The 25,817-nt window shown below is 53.7% G+C and overlaps 2 protein-coding genes across 2 annotated transcripts; both read left to right on the plus strand.

Annotated features, from left to right (window-relative positions):
• Positions 1-341: 341 nt before the first annotated feature.
• DACT3 (dishevelled binding antagonist of beta catenin 3) lies at positions 342-16,037 on the plus strand. The gene is made up of 4 exons (XM_031963850.1): positions 342-2,015; positions 8,476-8,572; positions 8,729-8,878; positions 11,762-16,037. The coding sequence occupies exons 1-4, from the start codon at positions 1,725-1,727 to the stop codon at positions 13,135-13,137; spliced, it is 1,914 nt and encodes a 637-aa protein (XP_031819710.1). The 5' UTR covers positions 342-1,724; the 3' UTR covers positions 13,138-16,037.
• A 7,114-nt stretch (positions 16,038-23,151) lies between these two features.
• GNG8 (G protein subunit gamma 8) lies at positions 23,152-25,817 on the plus strand. The gene is made up of 2 exons (XM_031963906.1): positions 23,152-23,373; positions 25,638-25,817. Exons 1-2 carry the CDS (start codon positions 23,290-23,292, stop codon positions 25,764-25,766), a joined length of 213 nt encoding a protein of 70 aa, XP_031819766.1. The 5' UTR covers positions 23,152-23,289; the 3' UTR covers positions 25,767-25,817.

Genomic DNA, 25,817 nt, shown 5'->3' on the forward strand with positions numbered 1-25,817 from the left:
GAGGGCCATGGAGGCCACTGAGTCCGGTTCTCACTCTTTAAATAAGCAAACAGCCCTTCAAACGAGAGATGGTTTGCCTGCCTCCATATCAGACAGGGGAGAGTTCAGATTCTGGCTCCCTATGCAGCCCTTATGGCCAGAGCACACACCGGGCCAAGGGCCTCTGGGCCATCCTCCAGCCTAGCTTAAGGAACACTACCTCCCTTTTTTCTTCTCTGGGGACAAAAACCTGCCTTAGATTACTCTCCCTCTTCCCCCTGTTCTGGAATTAAATAGAAAAAAGTACCATCCAGGGGATCCTGGAGTCAGAAAGTTCTGCGTTCAAATCCAGCCTCAGAAACTAGCTGTGTGACCAGGGGCAAGGCCCTTGATCCCACCGGCCTTCGGTTTCTTCATCTATAAAATGGGAATAATAGCAGCCCTTAGGTGCCAGGGGAGCGGAGAAGGTCAGAGGACCCATGTGCAAATCTTAGGGCATCGCATCAGTGCCGGGGATCAACTCGTGTTTCCACCAACTCCTCCAAACGCTGAGCGCGAAACGTGTTCTGAAGAGGATCTAAAGAACAGAGCCAGATTTGGGGCGCCCCCACTTCGGGACACTCGCTGACCCGGGGTCCCTGGAGCTCGTGCAGATGGCCGTTGGGAGAGGGCTTGGTTCCGAGCCGCCATCCCCCATCCGGAGGAAACAGACCATTCAGGTCTGCCCTCGAGCAACTTCCATTTTCCTTGACTACAGCCTCCAGAGCCCTTTCCCCCAGGCTCTGCTCCCTTCGGGCCCATCCCGGCCATAATCGGAAGCAGGCCCAGGAGGGAGAGGATGCTGCAGGAGGCGGGAGGAAGCCCCGAAGTCTTCCTGGAGGCTGTAGAGCTTGGAGCCTGGGGGCAGAGGCGGAGAGACGCGAGGATTTGGGGCGGGAAGAGGGAGGGGCCGATTGGGTGAGCGAAGAAGAGAAAGGGCGGTCGGTCCTCTCTTTTATCCCCGCCCAACTTTCTTTAATTATAATATTCAAGAGCCCAGAGACCAGTCTATGGATGTCCGCCCATAATAGGGACGGTCCGAAGGAGCCGCCCCGCCCCGTCCGCAGACCTGCGAATCAGCGCTCGTCGTGAGGCAAGGACTACGTTTGCGCAGCGAATCGCAGGAAGAAAAGGGAGATTGAGGAGTGGAGGTGGGACTAGGCCGTTGAAGGACAGGGCTGAGTGGCGAATCCGGGAGGGCCGAATGGCGTGGGACGGGCAGAGTGAAACCGGGAAGGGAGGGGAAGGCGGGTTTATGCAGACATAGGAAATCTCACCAATGGCCGGCAGCCCCCGAGGACAGTGGGAGGGAGGATGTGCAATGGGCGTGGCTATATCGGTAATGAGGACTAGGAACCCCTAGGCCCACCGATGTGCCCCAACCCGGGGGTCTGGAGATGGGAGGCGTGGTCTATGCAGATCCTCACAGCTAAGAGCCAGGAAATCCACCAATGGTTCTACCTCTGGGGGAGCTTAGGGGCGTGACTCCGCGGCTAGTCACCAATAGACAGCCCGCTGCTAGCGCCGAGGGGGCGGGGAGATGCAGATCGGCCTTGGCTCGGCGGCCCAATGGGCTGCGGCCTATGCAGATGAGACGGTGACAGCCGGGCCGGACCGGCGGGCGGGCGCACGGCCGGCGGGGCGCTGGGGGCCCCCAGGGAAGCCGGGAGCGGGGGCCGAGGCCCGGCGGAGGGGACGACGCGGCCATGATCCGGGCCTTCTCTTTCCCCGTGAGCCCGGAGCGGGGCCGGCTACGGGGCTGGCTGGAGGGCAGCCTGGCCGGTCTCTGCGAGCTGCACTGGCTGCGGGAGCGCCAGGAGTTCCGCGTGCGCCAGGCGCTCCGGCTCGGCCAGCCGCTGGCCACGGGCGCGGGGCCTGCTGGCGCGGCCGACGACGGCCGGGACCAGGAGGACGAGGCCCTGGGAGAGGACGATGGAGAGGAGGACGACGACGAGGCGGCGGCGCGCCGGGCCGCAGCCGCGCTGGAGGAGCAGCTGGTGAGTGCGGAGCGGGCGCTTCGAGATCCCCCCGAGGCTCCGGCCCCGCCCGGCCGGACCCTCGGGCCTCGCCATCCCCAGGCGGCGGATCCCGTGCGGTCCGAGCCTCCCCGCGGGCGTCACGGCCCCCGGCCCCTGAGCGTGGAGCCCCCTGCGCGTCCTGGTGCATCTCGGCCCCTCGCTCTCCCTCGGCCGCGGATCCGTTAGAAGGGACCGCAGAGGGAGGGGGAGTGCAAGAAGCAGGGGGCGGGCCTCCCCCCATCCCCACGCCGTCCGCAGGTCCCTCCCGCGCTGCGGAGCTGAGCTCGCGGGTCCCCTCTCCGCTTCGGCAGCTCTGGGAGGGGGCTCCCCCGTGAGCACCGTCAGAGGCACCCCCCTCCCCAGGTCTCAGTCGGGCTCCGTCTCCCCTTTTTCCTTCGCTCCCCTCCTGCTGGAGGAGAGGGCCAGAGCCCGGGGGTGGCTCGTGGGCTTCAGCACCCGCGGGCGGTGCTTGGGCCCCCCTCCCTCCCTCCCTCTCCGGACTTGGGCTTAGTCTAGGGCTCTCAGACCTGGACTAGGGGCAGGAGCCTGGCCAGGGATGCGAAGGTCAACTGGAGAGGGGGGCGGGGCATTGTCTCTCCCTCCGCATCCCTCGCTGCCCTCTCCGGGGCTCTCGCAGCATCGTCTGGTTTCCCTTCCTAAAGGCGTCCCCTACGGACCATCCCGAGCTCCCTCCTTCCAGGGCTGCCCCCGGGCCCCAAGCCCTGGCATCGGCTCCAGACCCTCGTTTCCCCGACCTGACGCTCCCCGGTGGAATCTCCTCCGGTGCGGCCCAGCCCTGGCCTTCGCTGGGGGAGGAAACGCGAGCCCGTTTTTTTTTTTTTGGGGGGGGTAGGCTTTAACCCAGGGAGGGGGAGGGGGAGAAGAGGCCTAGGGCTTTGCAGACCTCCTTCCCCGCGCCCCCCCTCCCCCGGGAGGGCCTGGCCACATTCCTCTCTCCAAGCAGAAACAGCTGTGGGAGGCCCCGCCCCTCCTGGCCTCCGCCTCGGCCTTCTTCGGGAGAGGAGAGAACCACCGGGATGGGGATGGGGGTGGGAGAGCGGGGGGAGAAGGGCTTTGGGGGGGTAGGACCCAGGCCAGCGGCGAACTTGCGCGGGGCGGGGGGTTGCAGGAGCCCGGTGGCCAGGAAGCTGGGGGAGGGGTGGATGAGTCTCCCCATCCCCACGTCTCTATCTCTGTCTCTGAGGCTCCCTCTCGTTACGTCTCCATCGCTCCCCATCCCCGCGTTTCTTCTGACTCTCCCTGGTGCCTCCCCATATCCGGCAGGGAGAGCGTGGGGGGAGGGGGCGAAGGAGGCTCTCTCACCGCGGGTGGGCGCGAGCAGGGTTGGGCGCCCTGGGGAGTCTCAGAGAAGAAGGTTCTTCCATCCGCTTGGGGTCAGGAAGACTGGGGGGGGCGCCGGGGAGGGGGGAGAGGCCGCCCCAGTCAGAGCTGTCTCCAGGCAGAGCAGAAGGGGGGCGGGGGGAGGGGAGGAGGAGGAGGGAGGGAGAGACAGCCCGGGCTGGAGGAGGAAGGCTAAATATACTCTCCGAGGGGAGGGTGAGGAGGGGATAGTGGGGGAACCCATCTCTCCGCTGGAGCCCCGCGTGTACAATGCACCCTCGTGGAGGCACTGGCTCTCCTAGCCCTGCAGCAGGAGGCCGAAGTTAGTCCTAGATGGACTTTCTAGGGGGGATGGAGGGCCACGGAGGCCACTCTAGGAGAGGAATGGGGCGCAGTGGGGAAAGAGCAGTCTGTATTTGACTTTTACTGGCTGTGCAACCTTGGGTCTCAGTTTCCCTCTCTGTTAAAGGAGGGGTTGGAATAAATGAGCTGGAAGCTCTGAGTGTTATGAAATCCTGGGTCTCTCAACTGTGTTCCCTGGCATCCAGCCCTGAAGGAGTGGAAGGGAGGGCTGGGGGGGGGAGAGGTGGGGAGAATCGCCTCCTGGGCCCCCTTCTCTGCCCTAAATAGGGAAGGAGCTGGCTCTTCTGGTGAAGCCCTGCCCCTTGCCCCTCCTCTCCGCCCAGCTCCTGGACCACCCCTAACACCCAGACAGGAAGCTTTTGTCTGAGGGTCAGGAATCATCGTGGAGGGGGCAGGGACTGGCCCTGCTCATACCTGGTTTCAAATCTGGATTTTGGATCGGAGGCACGACCTTCTTCCACTCTGGGCCTCGGTTTCCCAAATGTAAAAGGAGGGTGTTGAAGGAAGTTATCTTTGCATTGCACTTTGGCTTTTTTATTTAATTTTTCAATGAACAAGAAGGTATTTTTATTTTTCTTATCCATCTTCAATTTAAAAGGAAAAGAAAAACAAACCCCTCATAGCACATAAGATTAAAAAGAAAAATTTCCCACATTATGTCTAAAAAATGCCTTATTCTACATCCTGAGTCCATCACCTCTCTCCAGTACCCTCTGTAGCCTTTGGAATCATAGTTAGTCATTGCCTTGATCAGAGATCTGAAGTCTTTCAAAGACTTGGTTATTGTATGAATTGTCCTGCTAGCTCTCATCCTGTCAGTTTCAGTTAAGAAAGCCTCCCCAGGTTTCTCTAAATCCAGCTTTTTTTGTTATTTCTTATGTCGGTCAGCCTATAAACATTTATTAAAATCTACAATATGCCATCTCCAGTCTGATCTATATCTGGCCGCTGGCTGACTCTGGAGAAGAAAGTGACTGAGAAGTTTGCACAGCCCTCCCTCCCTCCCCACATCACTTGTATGTCGTGACGTCACCTTCCTGATGTCCTGGAACTCTTAGAATGGAGGATCAACAACAGCCACAACAACAGTGCCCTAAAATCTGGCAAAGAAAGGCAAAAGACCTCCCAGTCTAATGAGGGGGACAGCACGCAAACAATGGCCCAGGAGCATTCTATTGCATTCATTAAGCATCGTTTTCTCAGCCATTCCCCACTTGATTGGCACCCTACTTAGTTGCCAGTTTTCCCCTGCCACAAAAAGCAGTTGCATTTTTACTCATGGATCCTTTTTTTTTTTTTTTTCAATTTTGTCTGCCTTTAGTTTCAACATTATGGATCCTATTCCCCCCCCCCCCCAATTTTGTCTGCCTTTAGCTTCGACATTATCTAATTCTGAAGTAATTAAAGCTTATAATTGTAAAGACCTAGATTTTAAGTTTCTATGGATGTAAACATCCACTATTTTAAATTTCTAAGTGAAAGTCTTGATGAACGTAAAGTTTTACAAACATTGACCTACATCCCCTAAGCTCTGGTTTTAGATAAACCAGGTTCAACCATGGGGAGTATAGGGAAAAAAACTCACTTCCTGGCTCACTTTATTTCTCCAAGTCTCCTCTGGGGAAATCTCAGAATATAATTTCTAATATGGCTTTTGTCTGGGCCTCCATAGCTGTAGGTAAAAGTCGTCCACTCTGATCGCAGCAGAAAAGGTAACTGCATATATCAACTGCAGAAATCTTTATTTTTCCCCTCAGAAAACATATAAAAGGTTTAAGTAGCATACGAACAATGGCTTGTTCTCCTTTGGTAGGCCTTGATCTCCTCCCAGGGTTCTGTAAAGTTCCCCAAAGTTCTGTTACCATGATTTCTATTCTTATGAGAAAGAAAAAAAATTGGGGCTTTTCAAGAGATATCACCCCTCTCCTGGACAGCTCAGTGAGTCTCCTTCTGTCCAAGGGTCACCTTCAGGCCTAGTTTTATTAAACTAAGGGGTTGAATTTGTCCAAGAAGGACTATCAGCTTGGTTTAGCTAAACAGCCTAGGGCCCACTCTCAAGCCTAGAGATCCATGCTGGTACCCAGCTCTGTAGCGCCATCCTCAGGTACCCTTAGTATCTCTCGCTGCAAAGAAAGAAACTTTGGGTGACTAAAGAGATCACCCCCTTTCCTTTGAAGTTGTGTAACTCACCAAAATCGCTGAGGGAAAAGTCTAGGTATTCTCTCCCTATGTTGTGTTTTTCCTCCCTTTCCTTTCTTGTGTGTGTGTTGGGGGAGAAAAGGGGGGGCACAATCAAAGGATCTCCCCAATGTGCTCAGGTCCAATAGGGGAAGGCCTTCATAGAAACCTGGATGAAAAGTACCGGCTGAGGGAGAGAGAGAGAGGTATTGTGAGGAAGTGAGGCTTTCCCATCTTTCTCTAGAATGCTGGGTCCCTAAATTCTCCAAGCATCCAAGCAAACTCCCATCAATCTGCCCCGGGGGATCTAAGCTCAGAAACTCCCCTCTAGGGAATTGGAGGTGATAATACCTGCACTTTCCATGTGCCTCTGTCTCAAGGCAGCCGCTGGTAAAAATATTAATAAACATCCATATGGCACCTATTTGTGCCAAGCAGTTGCAAATACTGGAATGAAGGTGCTAATAACGGCTATTCGTATTCTCATTTTACAGATGAGGAAAGGGAGGCAGGCAGAAATGAAATGACTTGTCCAGGATCACATGGCTAGTAACTGTCTGAGGCTGGATTTGAACTCAGGTGCTCCTGATTCCAAGCCCACTATAATGCTCAACTGCATCCCTGGAAACTCCTTTTAGCTCTTAGCTTTTTGGTCAGTTAAGATCCCTTAGAATTTTACAGTTTAAAAAGCCATTTCTGCCCCTCTCCCTCACTTTTTCTTGACCCAGCACAATAGCCCTAGACCAATCAGTCACTCATCCTCAGTGAGATGGTATAGATGGACTTGAAATATAATCCAAGCCTTGTCCCTTGCAATATAATCCAAGCCCCCCCCCCCCCCAAGAGTGTATCTCCAGGGTGTCCCAAAAGTTTGAGTACAGTTATGGCGATCAAAATTGATGATCTTCTCTCCCTTCTGCATTCAGGAGGGGACGTCAGAATACCTGCTAAGGTCCTATGGGTTCTTAAAAGCCAAGCTCAAGCTCTGCTTCCTCCCAGAAGCCTTTCAGATCCCCCGGACCACTCTTCCTTCCCCTCTCTCATATTTTGCATGGCACCTGTCAATGGCTAACCCTGACCAAACGCCTTGGGGTTGGCAAAGGCATTCACAAAAAGTGCATTTTTCGAGGCCCTTTACCAGACTGGAACCTCCTTAGGGACAGACACCAGAGCTTTAGAATAGGAAGGGATCGCAAGATCATTGAGATCAACCACCTCTTTTTTTTTTTTTTTTTTTTTTTTACAAAAAAGGGAAACTGAGGTGAAGTGATAGGCTCATAGCCTCAGGGTTGGAAGAACTTCGGGGACCAACTAATCCAACACCTTTCATTTAAGCAACTGAAACTCAGAGGGCTTGAAGGAGTCATCAGTCACCTAGCTAGTTAGCAACAGAGTCAAGAACTCTTACTTCTAATCTAGTACCTTTCCCCTGTATCACTGGCAATTATGGGAGCTTTGCAGCTTCCGGGAGCCACACTGGCCACTTAATATGGAGTTGTGGATTGAGTTGACTGGAAAATTCCCACCTCAATGCAGGGGATAAGGGAGGGTTGGAAAGCGTTGTTTCCCAAAGCTGATTAGGGAAAGCTCATTCCCTTTGGTCTTTTCCCACACTTTCAAAAACAGATTAAGAATGGGAGGGGCCTTAGGGAATGTCCTCCTGGGTCAAGATCCCTGGAACTGGGAACTCCTGGTGTGAAAACTCTCCCCATCCAGATTTCCAGCTTTCCAAGTAGTCTAATACAGAGTGGAATCGATTTGCCCAAAGTAACACAAGTCAGGGAAAGGACTCCGATTCTTCTTGGCTCTAGGCCAGCTTCCAAGCATTCATTAGGCACTTACTGTGTGGCAGGCACTGTCCAGGGTGCTGAGGATGCAAAGACAAAAGTAAAAGTTCCTGCCCTCGAGGAGTTTACATTTCACAGGAGAACAAACAAAAAGATCAGCAAATACAAAATGAATACCTGGGATGGGGATGGGGGCCATTCATTAGCAACTTCCAGAGTGTGAGTTGGGCCGGGAAGGGAGTTTAGGGTTCCCAGAAGTGGAGGTGAGTAGGAAGAGTATTTCAAATTGACAGAAAGAAACCTTCTGTAAAATCCAGGAGACTGGAGTCCTGCACTGGATGCAGCAAGGTCACTTTGGATGGAATGCACATCATGATGGGATAACCAGCCTGGAACTAGCCCAGAACACGATGCAGAAGTGCTGCCAACAGGGACAGTTGCCTTGTAGAGGCAAAAGGGAGCCACTGACTCTTCTTGAGCAGGGGAGCAACATGGTCAGTGTATGCAAAGATGCCTCCTGCTTTGAACAGAAGGTTCTCCAATTCCCAGGCTCCTTCAGCTTAAGCATCCAAGGTCTGAAGATTGTATAAGATTCTAAACTCAGTTTCCCCAAGGAGCCTCTAGTTTTTCCCCCCTTCTTTCTTCCTCACCTGCAGTCCTGTTTATTCCTGATGCTCTTTGCAGGGGACAGGGCAAGAGCTTGACTGTCTGCATGAGTGTCTCCTTGGGGCCTTCCTCTTCCCTTCCCCTCACACCCATTGTTGTTCCAGGAGGCCCTGCCTGGGTTGATGTGGGAACTGGGTCAACACCTGGGAGAGCTGAGCTTGGATGCTGAAGGCCTGGAAGAAGATGTTGGGCTGAGCTCAGGTGAGAGGAAATCCACCAACCTCAATCTAAATCTCCTCAGCTCTCCAAATTGAGGGCCCAATCTACCTTCCCTCTTTATGTCTCTCACCCATCTCTCCCCCTCCTCTTCCGCCCCTCTTTCTGTCCTTCAGTCTCTCCCTTCTTTACCTCATTTAGGTTTCTATGAGGGTCCTTCTCCTACTGGTCCAGACTCCCCTCCCTCAACGTTTGGAGGCGACAGTGGCTTTTCTGGTTCCGGTTCCTACAGCCGGCTAGGCCCCTCTGAGCCCCGGGGAGTATTTGCCAGCAAGAGGCCCAAATCTCTGGGTAAGAAGGACACGAAAAAAGACACTTGGATGGTTTGGAGGATGGGAGGAAAGGGCTTGGGAAATGGGGCCACTGAATCATGGGATTTCATAACTCGAAAGGAACTTGGCTAAGAGCATCAGAAGGAAGTTCATGTGTATATGTGTGGTGATTGGGTGTGTGTATGTGTGTGTGGAGTGTGTGTGTGTGCATGTGGTGTGTAAGTGAGTGTGTGTGTGTGAGTGTGTGTTATGTGGTATGTGTGAGTGTGTGTGTGTGTGTGTGTGTGTGTAAGTGTGTGTGTGTATGTGTGTGTGCACGTAGGAGAAGGGCATCCTGGGGCAGCTCTGTGCCCAGGACTGCAGGGAGAGGACAGGGCAGGAGAATTAGCTGGATGCAAGAACTCCCTCCCTTGCCTGGCGGGCCCAGCTGCCCAACGTTCTGGGATGAAGGGCTGCTTCTGAACAAAGAGCCCTCAGAATTCTTACCTTCTAGCTGGAAGGACACCAGGGAACAGCAGCAACTTGGTGCTCTGAGGTTTGTAAAGAGCGTGGATGGTCAGCTGTGTCCCCATTCTCCACAACCCCAATGGGGGTTTTCTTGGCAGTGATCCTGGAGAGGTTTGCCATTCCCTTCTCCAGCTCATTTTACAGATGAGGAAACCAAGGCAGACAGGATGAAGTGACTTATGCAGGGTCACATAAGTGTCTGGGGTCAGATTTGAATCTAGGAAGATGAGTCCTTTTGACTCCAGGCCCAGAACTCTACCCCCTGAACCATCTAGCCGCCCCCAAACAACCACCAAACAGTAACAGTGCTTTGAGATTTACAAAGCATTTTATGTATCTCTTTGGATCATTCTTTGGATAGATGCTATAAGTATTCTCATTTTACAAATGAACTGAAACTTAGATTTTCAGTGATTTGGCATCTTACACCTAATATTTGAATTTTCCCAAGTATGACCCCAAATACACCACTTTATCCAGCATCTTGTCCACCCCTTCATTTTTTTTTTTTAGCTTTTTCTTTTCTTTTTTACTTTTTATTAAAGCTTTTTATTTACAAAACATATGCATGGTTAATTTTTATTTTTCCTTTTCTTTTTTCTTTCTTTCTTTTTCTTTTTTTCTGAGGCAATTGGGGTTAAGTGACTTGCCCAGGATCACACAGCTAGGAAGTGTAAAGTGTCTGAGATCAGATTTGAACTCAGGTCCTCCTGACTTAAATGCTGGTGCTCTATCCACTGCACTACTCAACTGTCTCCATGGGTAATTTTTCAACACTGATCCTTGCAAAACCTTGTGTTCCAAAATTGCCCCTCCTTCTCCTCCTTTCCCCTAGTTGCCAGGTGAGCCAATACATGTTAAATATGCTAAAATATACGTTAAATCCAATATATGTATACATAGTTATAGTTATCTTGCTAGCTTTTTATTTTCAAAATATATGCATAGTTTTCAAATCTGTTTTAAATTTTTTCTCTCTTTCTTCCCCCTACCCCTTTCTTTATATAGCAAGTAATCCAATATATGTTAAACATGTACAATTCTTCTATATTTATTTCCACATTTGTCATGCTGCATATGAAAAAAATCAAACAGATCAAAAAGGAAAAAAAATCAGAAAGGGGGAGAGGGAAGCAAGCAAAAAACAGCAAAAAGGTGACAATACGATGTTGTGCTCCACATTCAGTGCCCATAGTCCTCTCCGTGGGGGCAGATGGCTTTCGCCATCACAAGTCTATTGCAATTGGTCAGAATCACATCATTGCTGAAAAGAGCCACAGTCATCACAGTTGATCGTCACATAATCTTGTTGTGTACAATGATCTCCTGCTCACTTCACTCAGCATCAGTTCATATAAGTCTCTCCAGGTCTTTCTGAAATCATCCTGCCGATCATTTTTTTTTTTAACAGAACAATAATATTGCATAACTTTCATGTACCACAATTCATTCAGCCATTCCCCAACTGATGCAGCCCCCCATTTTTACAGAGGAAAAAACTGAGGCCCAGGGAGAACGAGTGATACCCTGGATGATAATGTCAGGGGTGAGATGTGATCCCAGGTTCTCAGTATACCGAGCATAGGAATAGGGACTGATCCTGCCACAGAACCCCAGGTGAACCCCGGGTCAGTTTTAGGGAACTGTCCAGAGCCCTAAAGCGGAAGATAGGGCCCTGATCTGTCTTCCTGGTGCTTAGGTTAGAAGGCAGCTCCTCTGGGTCCCGCTGTCTCTCAGTTCTACTCCTTTGGGTTCAATCTTGTCTGGTCTTTGTGGTCCCACTAATGTGGGCACTGATCCTAGGGTTTTCTGGGAAAAGATCCTGGCCTAGTTTGTCATTTCCCCTCTCTGATGAATTGAGGCAAACAGACACAGCCAGTGAGTGTCGGAGGCCGCATTTGAACTCAGCTCTTGAGCCAGCTAGCCCCCTCCTAACCCTGATAAGAGAAAGCACAGAGGGAATTGTGGGGAATTGCCCTCAGCGGCCACCCCGGCGGCACATTCCCTCCCCGTTGGGGGCTCCTAGATAGGTGCCTTATGGAGTAAGGCGCAGAGGAAGGTATTCTGAATACCAGGCTAGACCCCTGGGCCTTCTGGGAGCTTCGGCTCTGCACCCGAACCCCTGCAACTCGGGGTGCCTCAGTTTCCTCATTTGCTAAAGGGAGAGACCAGATGCTTTCCAGGATCTCTTCCAAAGGCCACTGGCTTCCAGTCAGGAAAGTAATGGAGCTGGAATCTCTTCACAGCCTTTTTACTGACTTACGGGATCACTGGGAGGGAGGGAGGGAGGGAGGGAAGGGGAAGGAATGGGGTGAGGCAAGCGCTAAGAGATGGGGGAAGGGGAGCGTTCTTGGAGACACTGCCCCCACCCCTTCTGTCTCCTTTCTCCTTGCAGGGGAAGCGGGCCCCAGCTCCCAGGAGGCCTCCGCTGGAGGTCCGACAGTGGTGCCTCGCTCCTTCTCCGCTCCCTACCCGACGGCTGCCCAGGAGGCCGGACCCGGGGGCGTGACCTCCTTCCTGTCGCCCAGCCCGCTCCATGCGGTGGCCCTGCAGAGCCCCCGCTTGCGCGGCCGCCTCTACCAGGACTCACCCGTCTCTGGGCCCCCGGACGGCGCTGCCCCGGGCCGCCACCTAGAGAGCTACATCTCGGGCCTTCTGAGGCGCCGGCGGCGGCTCCGTGGGCGGCCAGGGCCGGGCCAACCCCGCACCAGTCCCGGCCCCGGGCCGGCTGAGCCGCAGGCGGCCCTCCGACGGCAGAACAGCGCGCGGCAGCGGTCCGAGGAGCAGCCGCATCCCGGCGTGGGCGGCTCTCCCGGCCCCGGGGGCTGGCCGCCCTGGGACTCTAGCCCGCCCCCGGCCGAGCCTGCGCCCGCAGTGAGCTCCTCACCCCCCAGCCCGGGCGAGGGCCGGCTGGTGAAGGCCCAGTACATCCCCGCGGCACACGCAGGAGTCCGAGGACCTCCGGTGGCCCGCGCTGCCCGCCGCAAGGGTCCGCCGCCTCCCCCGCTCACTCGGGGCCGCAGCGTGGAGCTGTCTCCTCCGAGGGAGCGGCCCCGGCCCGGCGGTACCAGGAAAGGCCGGTTCCCCGACGGTGCGGCCCGCCGGGGCTCCCCGCGGGGCAAGAAGGCCGCCCGCTCGCAGTCAGAAAACAGCCTTCTGAATAGGCCAGGCGCCGGCCCCGGCGAAACCAAGTACCATACCGTGGAGAGGGAGGAGCCGCGGCCGGCCCGGCCCCGTCGAACCCCGGCCGGCGCGGCCCCCGCCTCCTCGCGCCGCTGGCGCTCCACGGCCGAGATCAGCGGCGAGGAGGCCGAAGGCGGGCGGCGGCCCAAAGCAGCGCCTCGCGGGGGCGGGGGCCGGGCCGTCGGAGGGCTCCCGGGACCCTCGCCTGGCCCTCCGCGCCGCCTCCTCTACGGCTGCGCGGGCAGCGACTCCGAGTGCTCGGCTGGGCGCGGAGCAGCCGTCGGGCGCCGGGGTCCTCCCTTGGGAGGCAGCGCGGGCGGCTACGGTCCTGCCTACGGCGAGAGCGAGTCGAGCGCCAGCGACGGCGAGTCCCTGGCCTTCAGCTCAGCCTCCAGCGACTCGGAAGGCAGCGGCGGCGGCTTGGTGTGGCCCCAGCAGCTGGCGGCGGCGTCGGCAGCCGCGGGGCCGGGCGGAGGCCCCGGGGGAGCCCAGGGGAAGGTCTTCGTCAAGATCAAGGCTTCCCACGCGCTCAAGAAGAAGATCCTCCGGTTCCGCTCCGGATCGCTGAAGGTCATGACCACAGTGTGAGCTCGTGGGGCGCAGGCCGAGGCTATTTGCCCAGCTCTTCTTCGACTGACTAGACTGGGAGCCAAGACGCCAGAGTTCTCGGGGTGGGCTTGGGCGAACTCGGGGACTCAGTTTCCCTGGCTGTAGAATGGACTCAATGAAGTAGGCAGCGTGTTGTAAAGAGAAATTTGGATTGAGGAGATCTGGGCTCGACTCCCGCCTCTGCCACTCACTAGTTGAGTGATCTTGAGCAAGTCCTTTCCCCTCCTGAGGCCTTAGTCACCTCTGCAGTGTGAGGCGGTTGGACGTCCGATTTCTAAGGTCCCTGCCAGCTCTGACATTCTATGAACCTACGAGCCTCTAAGGAGCCCCTGCCCTCTACTCAAGGGGTCTCTACTTTCCTAATCCTCTCTGGCCAAGGAAATCCTCAAAGTTCGGGTCCCCCCAGTTCCTGCCTCATCGGTGTTCTTCTCCCTTCCCCCGTCACTGGCCAGTTTACAATCCATTCAGTCGGGCCACGTTTCCATTCACTTTCCCCCAGATGCCCTAGCTAGCCAGTAGATGACGTGGGAACACCCCCTAACCTCTGACTGAGTACACTGTGGATTGCTGCCGGATTCAGGCGGAATCCGGCAGGGCTGAGCCTCCCTGCGATCTTCCCGGATCGCTCTGTTTATAATCTAGCTTGGAGGCTGACAAGTAGTTGCGGGCCTGAGCTCCCCGGTGCTTCCTTAGCTCTTTCTTGGTGACCTTGGACGAGAAGTGAAACAGGGCGCCTTGGGGAAGGACCAAGGAGATTTCCAGGGGGAGAGGGCCAGGCAGGAGGGCCAGAGGGCACCAGTTCCTAATTAGTTTTGGTTTTAAAATGGCCCTATTTATTACAATGACGGCGACTCCCCAGGCGAGTGCGTGCGGGAAGGCTGAGGATGCGGATCTCGTCCGGTGCCCACCTCCCCTTGCCCCAAGGGAGCCAGACCCTGTCTATTTCTATATTCTCTTTGTAAATAAATTCACGTGTTATCCCCCTGGTGGCTTCCTCTGGCCCTGGTCCTGACGTGGTGGCGGGGCAGGGAGCTCCCATAAGCTTTTTTTTTTTTTTTTTTTTAATGCGTTTTCTATAGCGCAGTGGATAGGGAGGCAAACTTGGAGTCCAAAGGACTTGGGTTCGAATTTCATTTCGGATTCATTCCAGCCCTGTGACCCCGGACAAGTCACTTCACTTCCTCAATGCTTTAGGCAACTCTTTAAGATCACAGCGGCTGCAGAACTGTGGTCAATCTCTGCTGGTGAAGGAGATCAATTGTAGAAATCCTCCTCTTCCGTTTCAGACGAGCCTCTCCTTGAGCACCGCTAGTTAGCGAGGATCAGTTCCGGTCCCCGGATGCTGAGAATTCAGCCTCGCCCAGGCTCACCCAGCCTGGGGGTGACCGTTGAACCCTAGGTGGTCCTGGCTTCTGGCTCCCCCTTAGCCCTGTTGCCCCGTGCCCCGAGGGAACAAAGGGGAAATGAGTAATCCCCGCCCCCAAGGTGCGCTCATTCTGCTGGAGCTACGTGATCTATATCATAGAAACCAACATACGTTTATGTGCACGTTGTCTCCCCCAAAGAATGGAACAGGGCAGAACCTGATCTCATTTCTGTATATGTGAAGGACAGTTCCAGGAAGAGAAATCACATCGATAACTAAATCACCAAGAAGGGCTTCCAGGCTTCTAGTCAGAGAAGCACCCGCGTGCCAATAGGGAGCTACAGGAGTTCTTGAGCAGGGGAGTCATCTGGTCCCTTGGAGGAAGCCAGGGATGCCAGGAGGCGGAGGTGAGGAGAGAGTGCATTCGATTTGAGTCACCTGTCTTTTATTAAGTGCCTATTAAGTGCCCTGCACTGGACTAGCAGCTGGGGACCCAGAAATAGGAGACTTAGGTTGTGCTGGGCAGAAACACCCACGAAGAGTCCACAGACAAGTAAATACAAAGGAAAAGCCATTCAGGGTAAGGATAGGGACTGATTTCCTGGCCTTAGGTAACTCCCAGGTGAGGATATTCCCTCTATTATCGCAGCCACACACCTCTGCAAACTATAGTTTTAGAGCTGCCTAAGACAGGGAGAATTTCAAGGAATTGTCCAGGGTGACACAGCCCAGGGAGCGTGAAAGCTAGCGCTCGAAACCACGTCTTCCTGGCGGGGAGGCCAGCTTTCTATTTACTCTGGCCGCCTCTCCTACAAAATAGGAAGTAATTTGGGTGGGGAGCACGGATAATCGGGAGGATCTGGAAAGGCCTTTTGGAAGGGCTATTTGAAATAAGCCTCTGTCTCTTTAAAAAAAAAAAAAAAAGGAGGAGGGAAAGCTGGGTCTCAGGATGCTTCCCAAGCCCGACAGCCGATTATTCTGTGTGTCTCTGGTGTCCCCAGGAGTCGTTCCAGCTGTGGTCCTGCCATCCACCTCACTCTCCGACTATTTATCCAGGGCACAAAGTGCCCTGTGTGGGCAGGGAGATACTCGTTCAGTTTCAGCGGGCACAGAAGCTGCCCTCGCCCATCGGTCAATTCCTTTATTGATCTGATATGTTCCAAGGCACTGTGATAGGCATTAGGAGACCAAGAAGCCGTTCCCAGTGCCTACAATGCTCTCCTTTCTCACTCCCATCTCCCAGAAGCCCTAGTTTCCTTTAAGACTCCACTGAAGAGGTCTTCCCTAATACTCTTCCCTCCCCCCCCTCCAGCTGCTAAGTGGCCCTCCCCCATGGCCTTGTAAATATTTGGTAAATATCTTGTATATATTTATTTATGTCCGCGTTGTCTCCCCTGACAGAATGGAAGCTCTCCGAGGGCAGGGACTGTTTCCCTCTGTCTTTGTTTCCCCAGCGCCTAGCACAGAGCCTGGCCCCTAGCAGGCACCTAATAAAGCTTGTTGACGGATTGCCTCCGAGGAGCTCACACTCTAAGGGAGGTGGGGTGGGGGGCATGTAGAAGCCTAAGGCCTCATCTCCGAGAGGGCGCTTAGGCTGAGCCTTGAAGGAAGCAGGGGCTTCTGGGAGGTGATGCGGGGCAGAGCAGTTAGGAGGGGTCCGCAAGGATAGAGGACATAGTACCCCACTGAAACGGGCAGGGTGCGCTGGGAGGCCTGGGAGAATGTTACAGACCAGCTCGTCTCTAAGGGGTTTCTCTCCCTGCCCCCTCCTGGCACTGGGGGATGGGCACCAGGGCTAGGCCGTCCTCTCTCCGCGGCTGGGCTTTATGAGAAGCAGATGTTGGGGCCGGCCGGGAAGCCCAGAGCGGGCCCCCATGCTGCTCCCGCGCACAGACGCCGCTTTCTCCTCCAGGCGAGGGGTGGGAAGCCGCCCCCACCCCCCTCAGAATGTTCGAGCCCCAAAGGTGCACCAGAGGCTAGGGAAGGGGAGAGGGGAGGGAGCAGCCGGCGGACAGACCCTCCCCCCTCCCCTCTCAACTCCGCTCCCACCCCCCCACCCCCCCGGGTCCTGGCGCCGACTTCTCCTTCCAAACGCGCTGTGATTGGGGGGCCTGATCCCTCCTGGCAGCTCCAGCCGCCCCTGATGTGTTCCAGATGTTGGACTCGCTGCCCCTTCCCCCTCCGCTGTCGTTACCTTCTACTCTGTCTCCCCCCTCCCCCCCGCCCAGACTTGGAACTACTGGGGCTGAGAGGACGCCAGGCTTCCCTCCTTCCGACCCACCCCCAAAACAAAACTCCAGTTTAGGCAAGGACTCAGAAACCCCCAGGCTCGGAGCAGGCAGAAGCCCCCCCCCCCCCTTTCTTCTCTGCCCTCCCCACTTCATAGCCGGCCTGGCGCCGGCTGACTCAACCCCTATAAATAAACACCGAATTTGGGTGAGCTGAGAACTCTCGCCCCCTTCTCTCAGCATCCCTCCCACCCCTACTTTGGGGCCCTCCCCCTCCCCGAGCCCCGTCCCTCGGCTGCTCCCACCTTCCACTGTCGCCGCCTCTCCAGGGCGTTCCCTGATTGGTCCAGGTTCTGCAGGCCCTCGGGGATCTCCTCTTCCCAGATGCCGCTGCCCCAGGGCCCCTTCTCCATTGCTCGCCGCTCCCAGCCGCGTCTTTCCCCCCCAGCCCCCGAGGTCGTGGTTCCCAGGGGGGCGCGAGATCATTTGGAAGCCCGGCTCCGCACCTGCCCTGGAGACCCGGGGAATTAAGGGAGGTGGGGCCTGCGGGGAGGGAAGCGAGACAAAGAAAAGACACAAAGCCCTTCTGTGGAGCCTTCGCATTTTTCAGCTAGGGAAACTGAGGCCCAGAGAGGTGAAAGTGATTTGCGCTTTTTTATTTTCTGAGACCACTTCCTGAAAACCCAGCGCAATCTTGCGAGGTGACAGGCGCCTCCGAGGGCACTGAAGGCAGCTCTTCCTTGAGCCCCACGCCACACAACAGCCCTGACAAATGACAACTCGAGTCTTTGCTGCAAGGAGAAGCCCTGGGGGGGGGGGGGGGGGGGGGGGGAGGAAGGAGGGGGGAGCTCTCCCTCCCGAGGCGATCTCCTCCCTCTCTGGGCTGGGCAGCTCGCGGATAGAGAGCCAGTTTTCCCCGCCTCAAATCTCAATCTGCCCCTGTCCTTGCGGAGATTACCCCCCCCCCCGGGGCCAGGCGGAATAACGCAAGCCCCGCGGCTTCTGCAGGGCACCCGGCTCATGCCCGGATGGCCTCCCGGGCAGCTCCTCCCGCGGCGTCCTCCCGAAGCCCCATCACCCCGGCCTGGAGGATTTCCAGCTTGTCACAGGGACACACACAGAGACAGACACAGAGGCGGGAGGGGGGGGCGGGGGGGAGCAAAATCGGAGCGGAGCCAAGCGCAGGCCTCGGGACAGAAGAAAAGGAGTGTGGGAGGAAGGGAAGGAGACAGGCGAGGCAACTCGCAGGGAGAGCAGCCCCTGGCAGCTTGCCCACGCCCAGGGGGAAGGGGGATTAGCTCTGAAAGGGCCGCCGATTTCCAGGCATTTAAATTCTAACGTCGCCTCCCTCCTACCTCCGGGCACAGCGCTGGGCGCTGGGAAGATAGATTAAATAACCGCTAGGCTCCTAGCGCTATGCAACACGCACACAGAAGCAAGCGGTTGAGATAGAATGGGGGACTTGCCATGGGAAAGGATCCCTGAATTGAGCTTAGAGGGAAATCGAGAAGCGAAGCAAAGGGAGGTGAGGAGCGTAGAGGGCGCAACTCTGGACAAGTATACTTGGAACAAGGTGTCAACTCAGTGGGAGTGATGAGATAATGGTTCTCTAGTTCCCACATATACTTGGGACTCAGCGTGGTGATGTCATGGTTCCCTAGTTGCCATAGATACTTAGTACTTAGCGTGGTGATGTCATGGTTCCATAGTTCAGCGTGGTGATGTCATGGTTCTCTAGTTCCCATAATACTTAGTACATGGTCCTCTAGTTCACACATACTCAGTATGCCGTAATGATGTAATTATAATAAGGTTTATAAGGGCTAAGAAGGACTGGAAGAGAGACATTCCATTTTTGGGCATCCTCCAGAGGGCTCTCCTGCCTCCTGCACTGGTCCTCCAGAAAGCTAGCCCGAACATTACAGAGGAGGATGAGCATTTCTTGTTGGAGGAGAACGTGTATATACAATGAAAACGAGACTCAGAATGCATATTCGGCATTAACCTCCATCTGCCTCAGTTTCCTCAACTATAAAGAGGAATAACAGCACTTATCTCGGGCTGTGGTGAGGTTCAAATATTTGTATTTGTGAAGTGCTTAAAATAGTGACTGGCACACAGTAGATGCTTAATAAATGCTTATTCCTCTCTCACGCCTCCTCCTCAAAATAGCATCTGTATATCATGTTTATAAGCATTTTACAAATATTGTCTCAATTTATCCTTAGCCCTAGGAGGGAGATACTTTTTATTAATTAATTTCCTTTTATTCCTTTATTAAAAATTTTATTTATTATTATTATGATGATTGATTAGATCATCAAAGTAAGGCAGAGAGTTTAAGTGATTTGTCCAGGGTTAGAGGACTTTAAGCCAAGTCTTCCAGCTCATTGCATTGCCATCTAGTTGACTCTCCTGCTTCTGTTCATTAGGGAACAGCTGGAACATGAAAGTCTGGGCTTGAGGGGAGGAAACAAGAATCAGGTCCCTGCTAAGTGACCTCATATTCTCATTAGATCCTCATAACTCTAGAAAGAAAGTCCTGTGATTGTCCCCATTTAAGAACTGAGGAAACAATCGAGGCAGGCAGAGTTTAAGTGACTTACCTAGGGTCACATATAGAAGGAGGGTGAGCTGGCATTTGACCTCAGTCTGGTGACTTCAGGTCACCAACCGCTTTTATTACTTCTGTTCCATGAGAAGCAATTGGGACACGAAAGGGAGTGATGTGAAATAAGGGAACGAGTCAGCCCCAGCCAGATTAGAGAGGGTCCTAAATAGGGACAGCGAAGTGGCAGAGTGGCTTGATCACTGGCCTGATGTCAGGAGTATCTGAACTCCAAATATCTGATGGCCTCCACAAAGGAAAATAGAAAGGGCCTTAAACGAGACCCAGAAGTCCCTATTTAATTGCAGAATTCATAGGAAGTCACTATAGATTTCAGAGCAGGAAAATGACATAGTCAGCCCTGTGACTTAGGGAGATTATTTCTGCATCTATAAATGGGCTGGGGAGAAGAACAATCTAGGAAAGGTGGAGAGGCCCTCAATTGGTTTGGCAATGGTGAGAGGAGGAGACATATATGCAGGAGATGTTAGTCAGCTGGAACAGGCAGGGCTTATCAACCAACTGGACATGGAAGGTGTAGGAGAGAAAAGTGCAAGATGTCTCTGAGGTCACTGAACTGAGGGGATGAGGTTGTCCTAAATAGGAAAAGGGAAATTTGGAGACAAAAAGGGGGAGTTCAGGGGAGAAGATATATGAGCTCCATTTTGGCCATGTTGAAGTTGAGGGGCAGCTAGAAGCGGGGATACAGCTCAGGAGAGTGATTAGGGCTGGGTATGTAGAGACATCTCCATCATGATGATACCTGAACCCTTGGGAGCTGATGAGATCTCCAGGAGATGGAGGGCAGGAGAAGAGAAGGGGCCACGGATAGGACAGAAGGAAAAGGACAAGAGACAGAAAGCTGGCATGGATTGGGGCAGGGGAGGCTGTCTAGTCTCCCTGAGTGCTCTGGACTTTTAGAACTCTGCTCCTGACACAGGTGACCCAGTTTTCCTCTCTGGGTCTCAGTTTCCAAAGGTATCAAATGAGGGGGCTGCAACACAATGATCTGAGCTACCCATCAGCTTTAATATTCTGGTGCTGCATGGACCCAGACACAAGTGCTGACTATCACACCCCTCAAACACACACAATCATGCACTCTCACACACACTCTCTCACACACACACTCACTCTCTCACACTCACACGCACACTCATACTAACATACACACACACACTCACTGTCACACATTCACACACAATCACACACACTCAAACTCACACTCACACACACACTCAAACTTACACTCTCTCACACACACACTCACACATTCACACACAATCACACACACACTCAAACTCACACACACACACACACACACACACACACACACACACTCACAAACAGAGATATACAGAGAGTGGGTGCAGGATTCAACCTAGACTGGGACTCTGCCCCAGAGTTGGACCTTGGATAGTGGCTACGAGAGGGGCTTTGAGATCTTTGAGCCTGGCCTTCTGGGGATTCAGGAGGCCTCCTTTTTGCTCCTTTGTCACCGCCCCGTGGCTATTTCAAGCACTGCAGCCCAGGCTCGGGGGAATTTGGGGTCATTGCAAGCAGGAGAGGGGCTCAGAACTGGCAGTTCTGGGACGGGAGCGGAGCGGGATCTCTATCTGATAAAGACATCATGTCCTCGGTGTGTGTGTGTGTGTGTGAAGTTTTGCACGTGGGACTGGCTCCCTTTAACTGTCTCACAATGTTTGCCCCTCATTAAGCCCCCGGTGCTCGTGTCCCTGTGGGCGTCGGGGTCGCCGGGTGGGCGCCTGTGACTGTTCCGTTGTGTTTATGGCACAGTCACTGTGAGTGTATGGAAACTGCTGGGTGTTGTGATAGTGTGTGTGTGTGTGTGTGTGTGTGTGTGTGTGAGAGAGAGAGAGAGAGAGAGAGAGAGAGAGAGAGAGAGAGAGGAGAGACAGACACTCAGGCAGTGAGTGTGTGTGCCCGCGCACGCGTGTGCACGCTTGAGATCAGGCCTTGAGGAGGCCCTGGGGACTGGGAGAGCAGGGGAGGGTGTGAGAGACCTGAGAGGAGGGGGGCAAGGGCGGGGCTGTCCCCAGGGTGCTCTGGCAGCTGCTCCCTCCAGCCTCAGCCTTTGCCATTGAGGCAGAGAAGGAGCAACAGGTAAGAGCCTTTTCCTGCCCCCTTCTACTCCATTTGTCTTCCTTCCGTCCCCGAATCTCTGGGTCTCCAACCAACCATTTGTCTGTCCATCCTTCTATCCTCATCCCTTCATTTCTTCTCCCCCTCTCATCTTCTTGTCTTTTTATCCCCTTGTTTCTCCATCCAATTATTCCCCATTGTTGTTTTCAAATCTCTCTGGTCCCCCTCTTTCTGTCCCCATCCCTCCGCCCTCTGTCCCTACCCCTCTGTTTCCCTCCCCCCCATCCCCTTCCTTCTGTCCCTCTGTCCTTCTCTCCCAGGAGTGGAAGCTCAAGATTTATGTGCTGGGGGATGGGAAGCTGCTTGCTGGCCCCTTCTCTCCCCTAGTGCTGGCTAATGAGTCAGTGACTTGGAACTGGGGGTTGGAGAAGAGTGGGGGGCCTCCTGGTGAGGAGAAGAGGGGGCAGCTGGTGCTTAGCTCTTAATTAGCCCACCTCCCCGGGTCCCCCCCTCCTCTCCCACCAGGACCTTAATTCCCTTTTGCTTTAGAGCTGGTGCTAATTGGCATGGGCAGTGCTCTCCCTCCTTTCCACCTCCCCCCCAACCTTGGCCATGACAATCAAAAAAGACATGATTAGAGTCCATCCCCCACCTCCCTAAGCTCCAGAGGAATGATAGGAAATGGACAACCGGGTGGGGGGCAACTAATACGGAGACCACCCCCATCTAGTCGCCTTTTTATGTTCCCAATTCTATGTCCCATCTCCCTTTCTCCCTCTTAAGCCTGTTCTTCTTTCCTATTCCCCTTTATTTATTTTTCCATATCATCCTCTACCTGTATCCTCAATAACTGCTTTCCTCCATTTTCTTGCTTCTTCTGTCTCTCAACCCCTCTGTCCCCTATTCCTTCCCCCATTCCTCTGTTCCCTCATCTTCCTCTTTTCTTCTATCACTGTCTTTCATCTCTTTCACTCCTCTGTCTCTTCATCTCTCTGCTTGTTTCTATTTCCCTCCCTCTGTCCTCTCATTGAGTTTCTATTTTCCTTCATCCTTTTGTTCTTTATCCCTATCATCCAACCCCCCCATCCTTCCATCCCTCTGTCCCCATCCCCAAGTCCTTCCATTCTTGCCCCTCCACTCTGTCTCTCCATCCTTCTCTCCCATGCTCATTTTCTTGCATCATTCTCCCTCACCCTTTGGTTTTCCATTCCTATTTCCCCATCATCCACCCCTGTCTTGTTTCCCTTCCCTTATCGTTATCCTTCAAATCTATCCCTCTTCTCATTCTTGTTTCCTCAATTCTTGTCCCTTGTTTCTCATTACTGACACTCTATCCTTTGGTCCTTCGTCATTCTCTTCCAACCTCCCTCCTCCTATCCCTCTGCCCACTCATGCTTGTTTTCCTTCATCCTTTCAATGGCCCACTGTTCTCCATCCCGAGTTCTCTACATCCTGTTCTTCCTCAACCCTTTCCTTTGAGCCTCTGTTTTTCCATTCATGATCCTTCATCCCTCTGCCTTATCCATCTGTCCCTCCGTGCCTGCTTTCTCTAATCCCCAGTCCCCATCCCTTTTCCATTCCTTATTCCTGTGCGTATTCCTATATTCTCTCATGACTCTTTTCTTCCATTTTGTCTCTTTTCCTTCTGTTTCCCACTCCCATTTCTCCCCATTTTTGTTTTCTGTGTCTCTATCCTCTATCCCTCTCTTTCATTTTAATTTCCCTCCATTTCTCTGACCCCTTCCTTCTAATTCCTCCCAGTCTTCGGTTCCCTGTCCCTTTGTCCCTAGAGCATCTGTGGGAGCATTAACCACTTCCTTCCAACAATGTCCAACAACATGGCCAAGATTGCTGAGGCCCGCAAGACAGTGGAGCAGCTGAAGTTGGAGGTCAACATCGAACGTATGAAGGTACAATTTGGGAATTGGGAGATGGAAATGGAGGTTAGGAAAACAGGGGATAAAGGGATCTGTTCCTCAGCCTGGGACTTGCATTATCCAGTGGGATCAGAGAAAAGAACTGGACTTGAAGTCAGGAGAATGGGTGCCTTAGACACTTATTCTTCTGTGGTTAATGATAAGTCCTTACTTCTTAGAGTCTCAATTTCCAAATCTGGAAATGGGGATAATAACAATACTTGTGCCATCCACCTTGCAGGGGTTACAAAGAAGAGTGCTTTGTAAGTCTTAAAAGCATCTCGTGAAGGATCTCATTCAATCCTTATTTTAAAAAAGGCATGATGTGAGCTAGATGAAGGTATAATTGGATGGATTCTAATGCACTGGGCAACTTTGAAATGTCTCCAGTGGAGTGGCTGAGGGATCTGTAACTGGTCTACAATGTTGAAATTTTAAATCAATGACTTAAATAAAGGCATAGGTGGCATTTGGAGGTAATATAAAGCTAGGAGGGAAAGCTGGCTCTGAATGAAAGGAGTCCCAAATCCTAGATGAGCTGCACATCTCTAGCTTGTGAAGATCTTTGGGATTCCCAAAGATCTTGACAGGCTAGAGATGTTCAGCCAGGTTTTAATGAATAAAAACAACAAATCCCCTGAAGAGGTTAAACGTATTTATTTGAAGATACGATTATGTCAAATATTGTAACTGGTTTCAGCCCAATGGAAATAAGCAGTGCAAATTCAAATAAAGGACCAATTCAGGGGATTCATTATCCACACTAATCAGGACCTAGAGCTAAATCAATAAGGATAAAAGTAAAGCTTTATACTTAGGTTTTCTTGAACCTTCTTGAACCTTCACTCAAGATGCTTAGATAGAAGTTTATGTGGAAAAAAAAACAGGCTCATTAATGGATTATAAACTTAGTATGAATCAACAATGTGATATGGAAGAGGAAGAAGAAAAAGAGGAGGAAGAGGAAGAGGAAAGAGAAAGAAGGAAGGAAAGAAGGAGTGATGCCATCACGAGTCACATGAAGAAAAGCATAATTTTAGGGGATAAAAGGGCAATATACTCCAGATAGAGCCGGTGTGGTGTAATCGAGAACTAGCCTCAGAGCCATGGTCACAGGGGCTTGGGTTTAAAACCTGTGTTGGCCCTTTCTAGTGGGGACGTTGAGTCACAAAGCATCAGAGTGACTTGCCCAGGGTCACACGGACAGTAAGGGTTTGATGAAGGATTTGGATTTAGGTTTTCCTGATTTCAGCCTGGGTTTCCCTGCTGCCTCGGGCATATCTTGGCTATGGGACCCAGGGCCAGGTACACACCTCAGTTCCCCCTTCCTCCCCCACTTTCAAGGCCATAAGTTGGAGAAGGGGGGGTTGGAGAAGAGAAGGCTGGGGGCTCTCTATGATATCTCTGTGAGTACTTAAGTGTGGAAGAGATTGGGCTTGTTTTATTTGTACGCAAAGGGCAAGCTCGGAGCAAACAGGGAAACCTAGGCTTCCTTCGGAGGGGGTGGGTTCTCCTTCAGGGGGAGTCTTCAAGCGGGGCTGGGCGGCCATGGAGGGCGGGGGCCCTGAGGCAGCTGATGACCGAGGTCCCTTCCGAGGTGGACATTCTCTGTACGAACGCGAGTCCTTCTTGGCGGTCAGGGCTCTAGCAGGGACCTCGGCTGGAGCTGAGGATCCGGCCGGTCCGTTTCCCGAGCCTCAGTTTCCCTCCCTGTAAAATGGGTGCAGGGGGAAGGGGAGTGCTGGCTTTGGCTGGGTGTGAATCCTGGCCCCTCCTCTTGCTCCCTGATCTCTTCAGTTTTCTGATCTGTAACGCCAAGGGCTGCACTCGCCAGGCTGTCACTGTTGACATCAGGCACCAGAAGAGACTCATGTTCTCCCATCTCTGCTGCAGTTTTGGGATCGGCCAGCGGGTGTCGCTGCCGGGAGGAAAAGAGGGAGGCTGAGATTTAGGGCTGGGCCAGGGAGGGGCGCTAGGGGTACCAGGACTGGGCGGGGAGCCTAGACCGGCCCCGCCCGTGGGGGTCCCTGACAGGCGGCAGGGTGAGGCTGCATGCCTAAGCTCGGCCACGCGGGGGCGCGGCTCTCATTAGATCTGGGAAGGAGTGCGATCGCAGCTCTGGCCACGTGGTGGCGCTGCGCTCCGGCACCGCTCGGTGCAGTTCCAGACTCGACCAGAAGGTGTCTCCCGAGAGGGCCTCGGCGAGCCTGGGCGGGTGGTGGCCGGCGAGGCTCTTAACCCTTTACGTCCCGCCTCAGGTGTCCAAAGCTGCGGCCGAGCTGCTGGCCTTCTGCGAGGCGCACGTGAAGGAGGACCCGCTGGTGACCCCGCTGCCCGCGGCCGAGAACCCCTTCCGCGAGAAACGACTCTTCTGCGTCCTCCTCTGAGCCCCCGGGCCCTCAAAAACACAGAAATAAAATGAGTGGCTAATGCGTCTC

Source organism: Sarcophilus harrisii, chromosome 3, assembly GCF_902635505.1.
Source record: "Sarcophilus harrisii chromosome 3, mSarHar1.11, whole genome shotgun sequence".
Classification (NCBI taxonomy): Eukaryota; Metazoa; Chordata; class Mammalia; order Dasyuromorphia; family Dasyuridae; genus Sarcophilus; species Sarcophilus harrisii.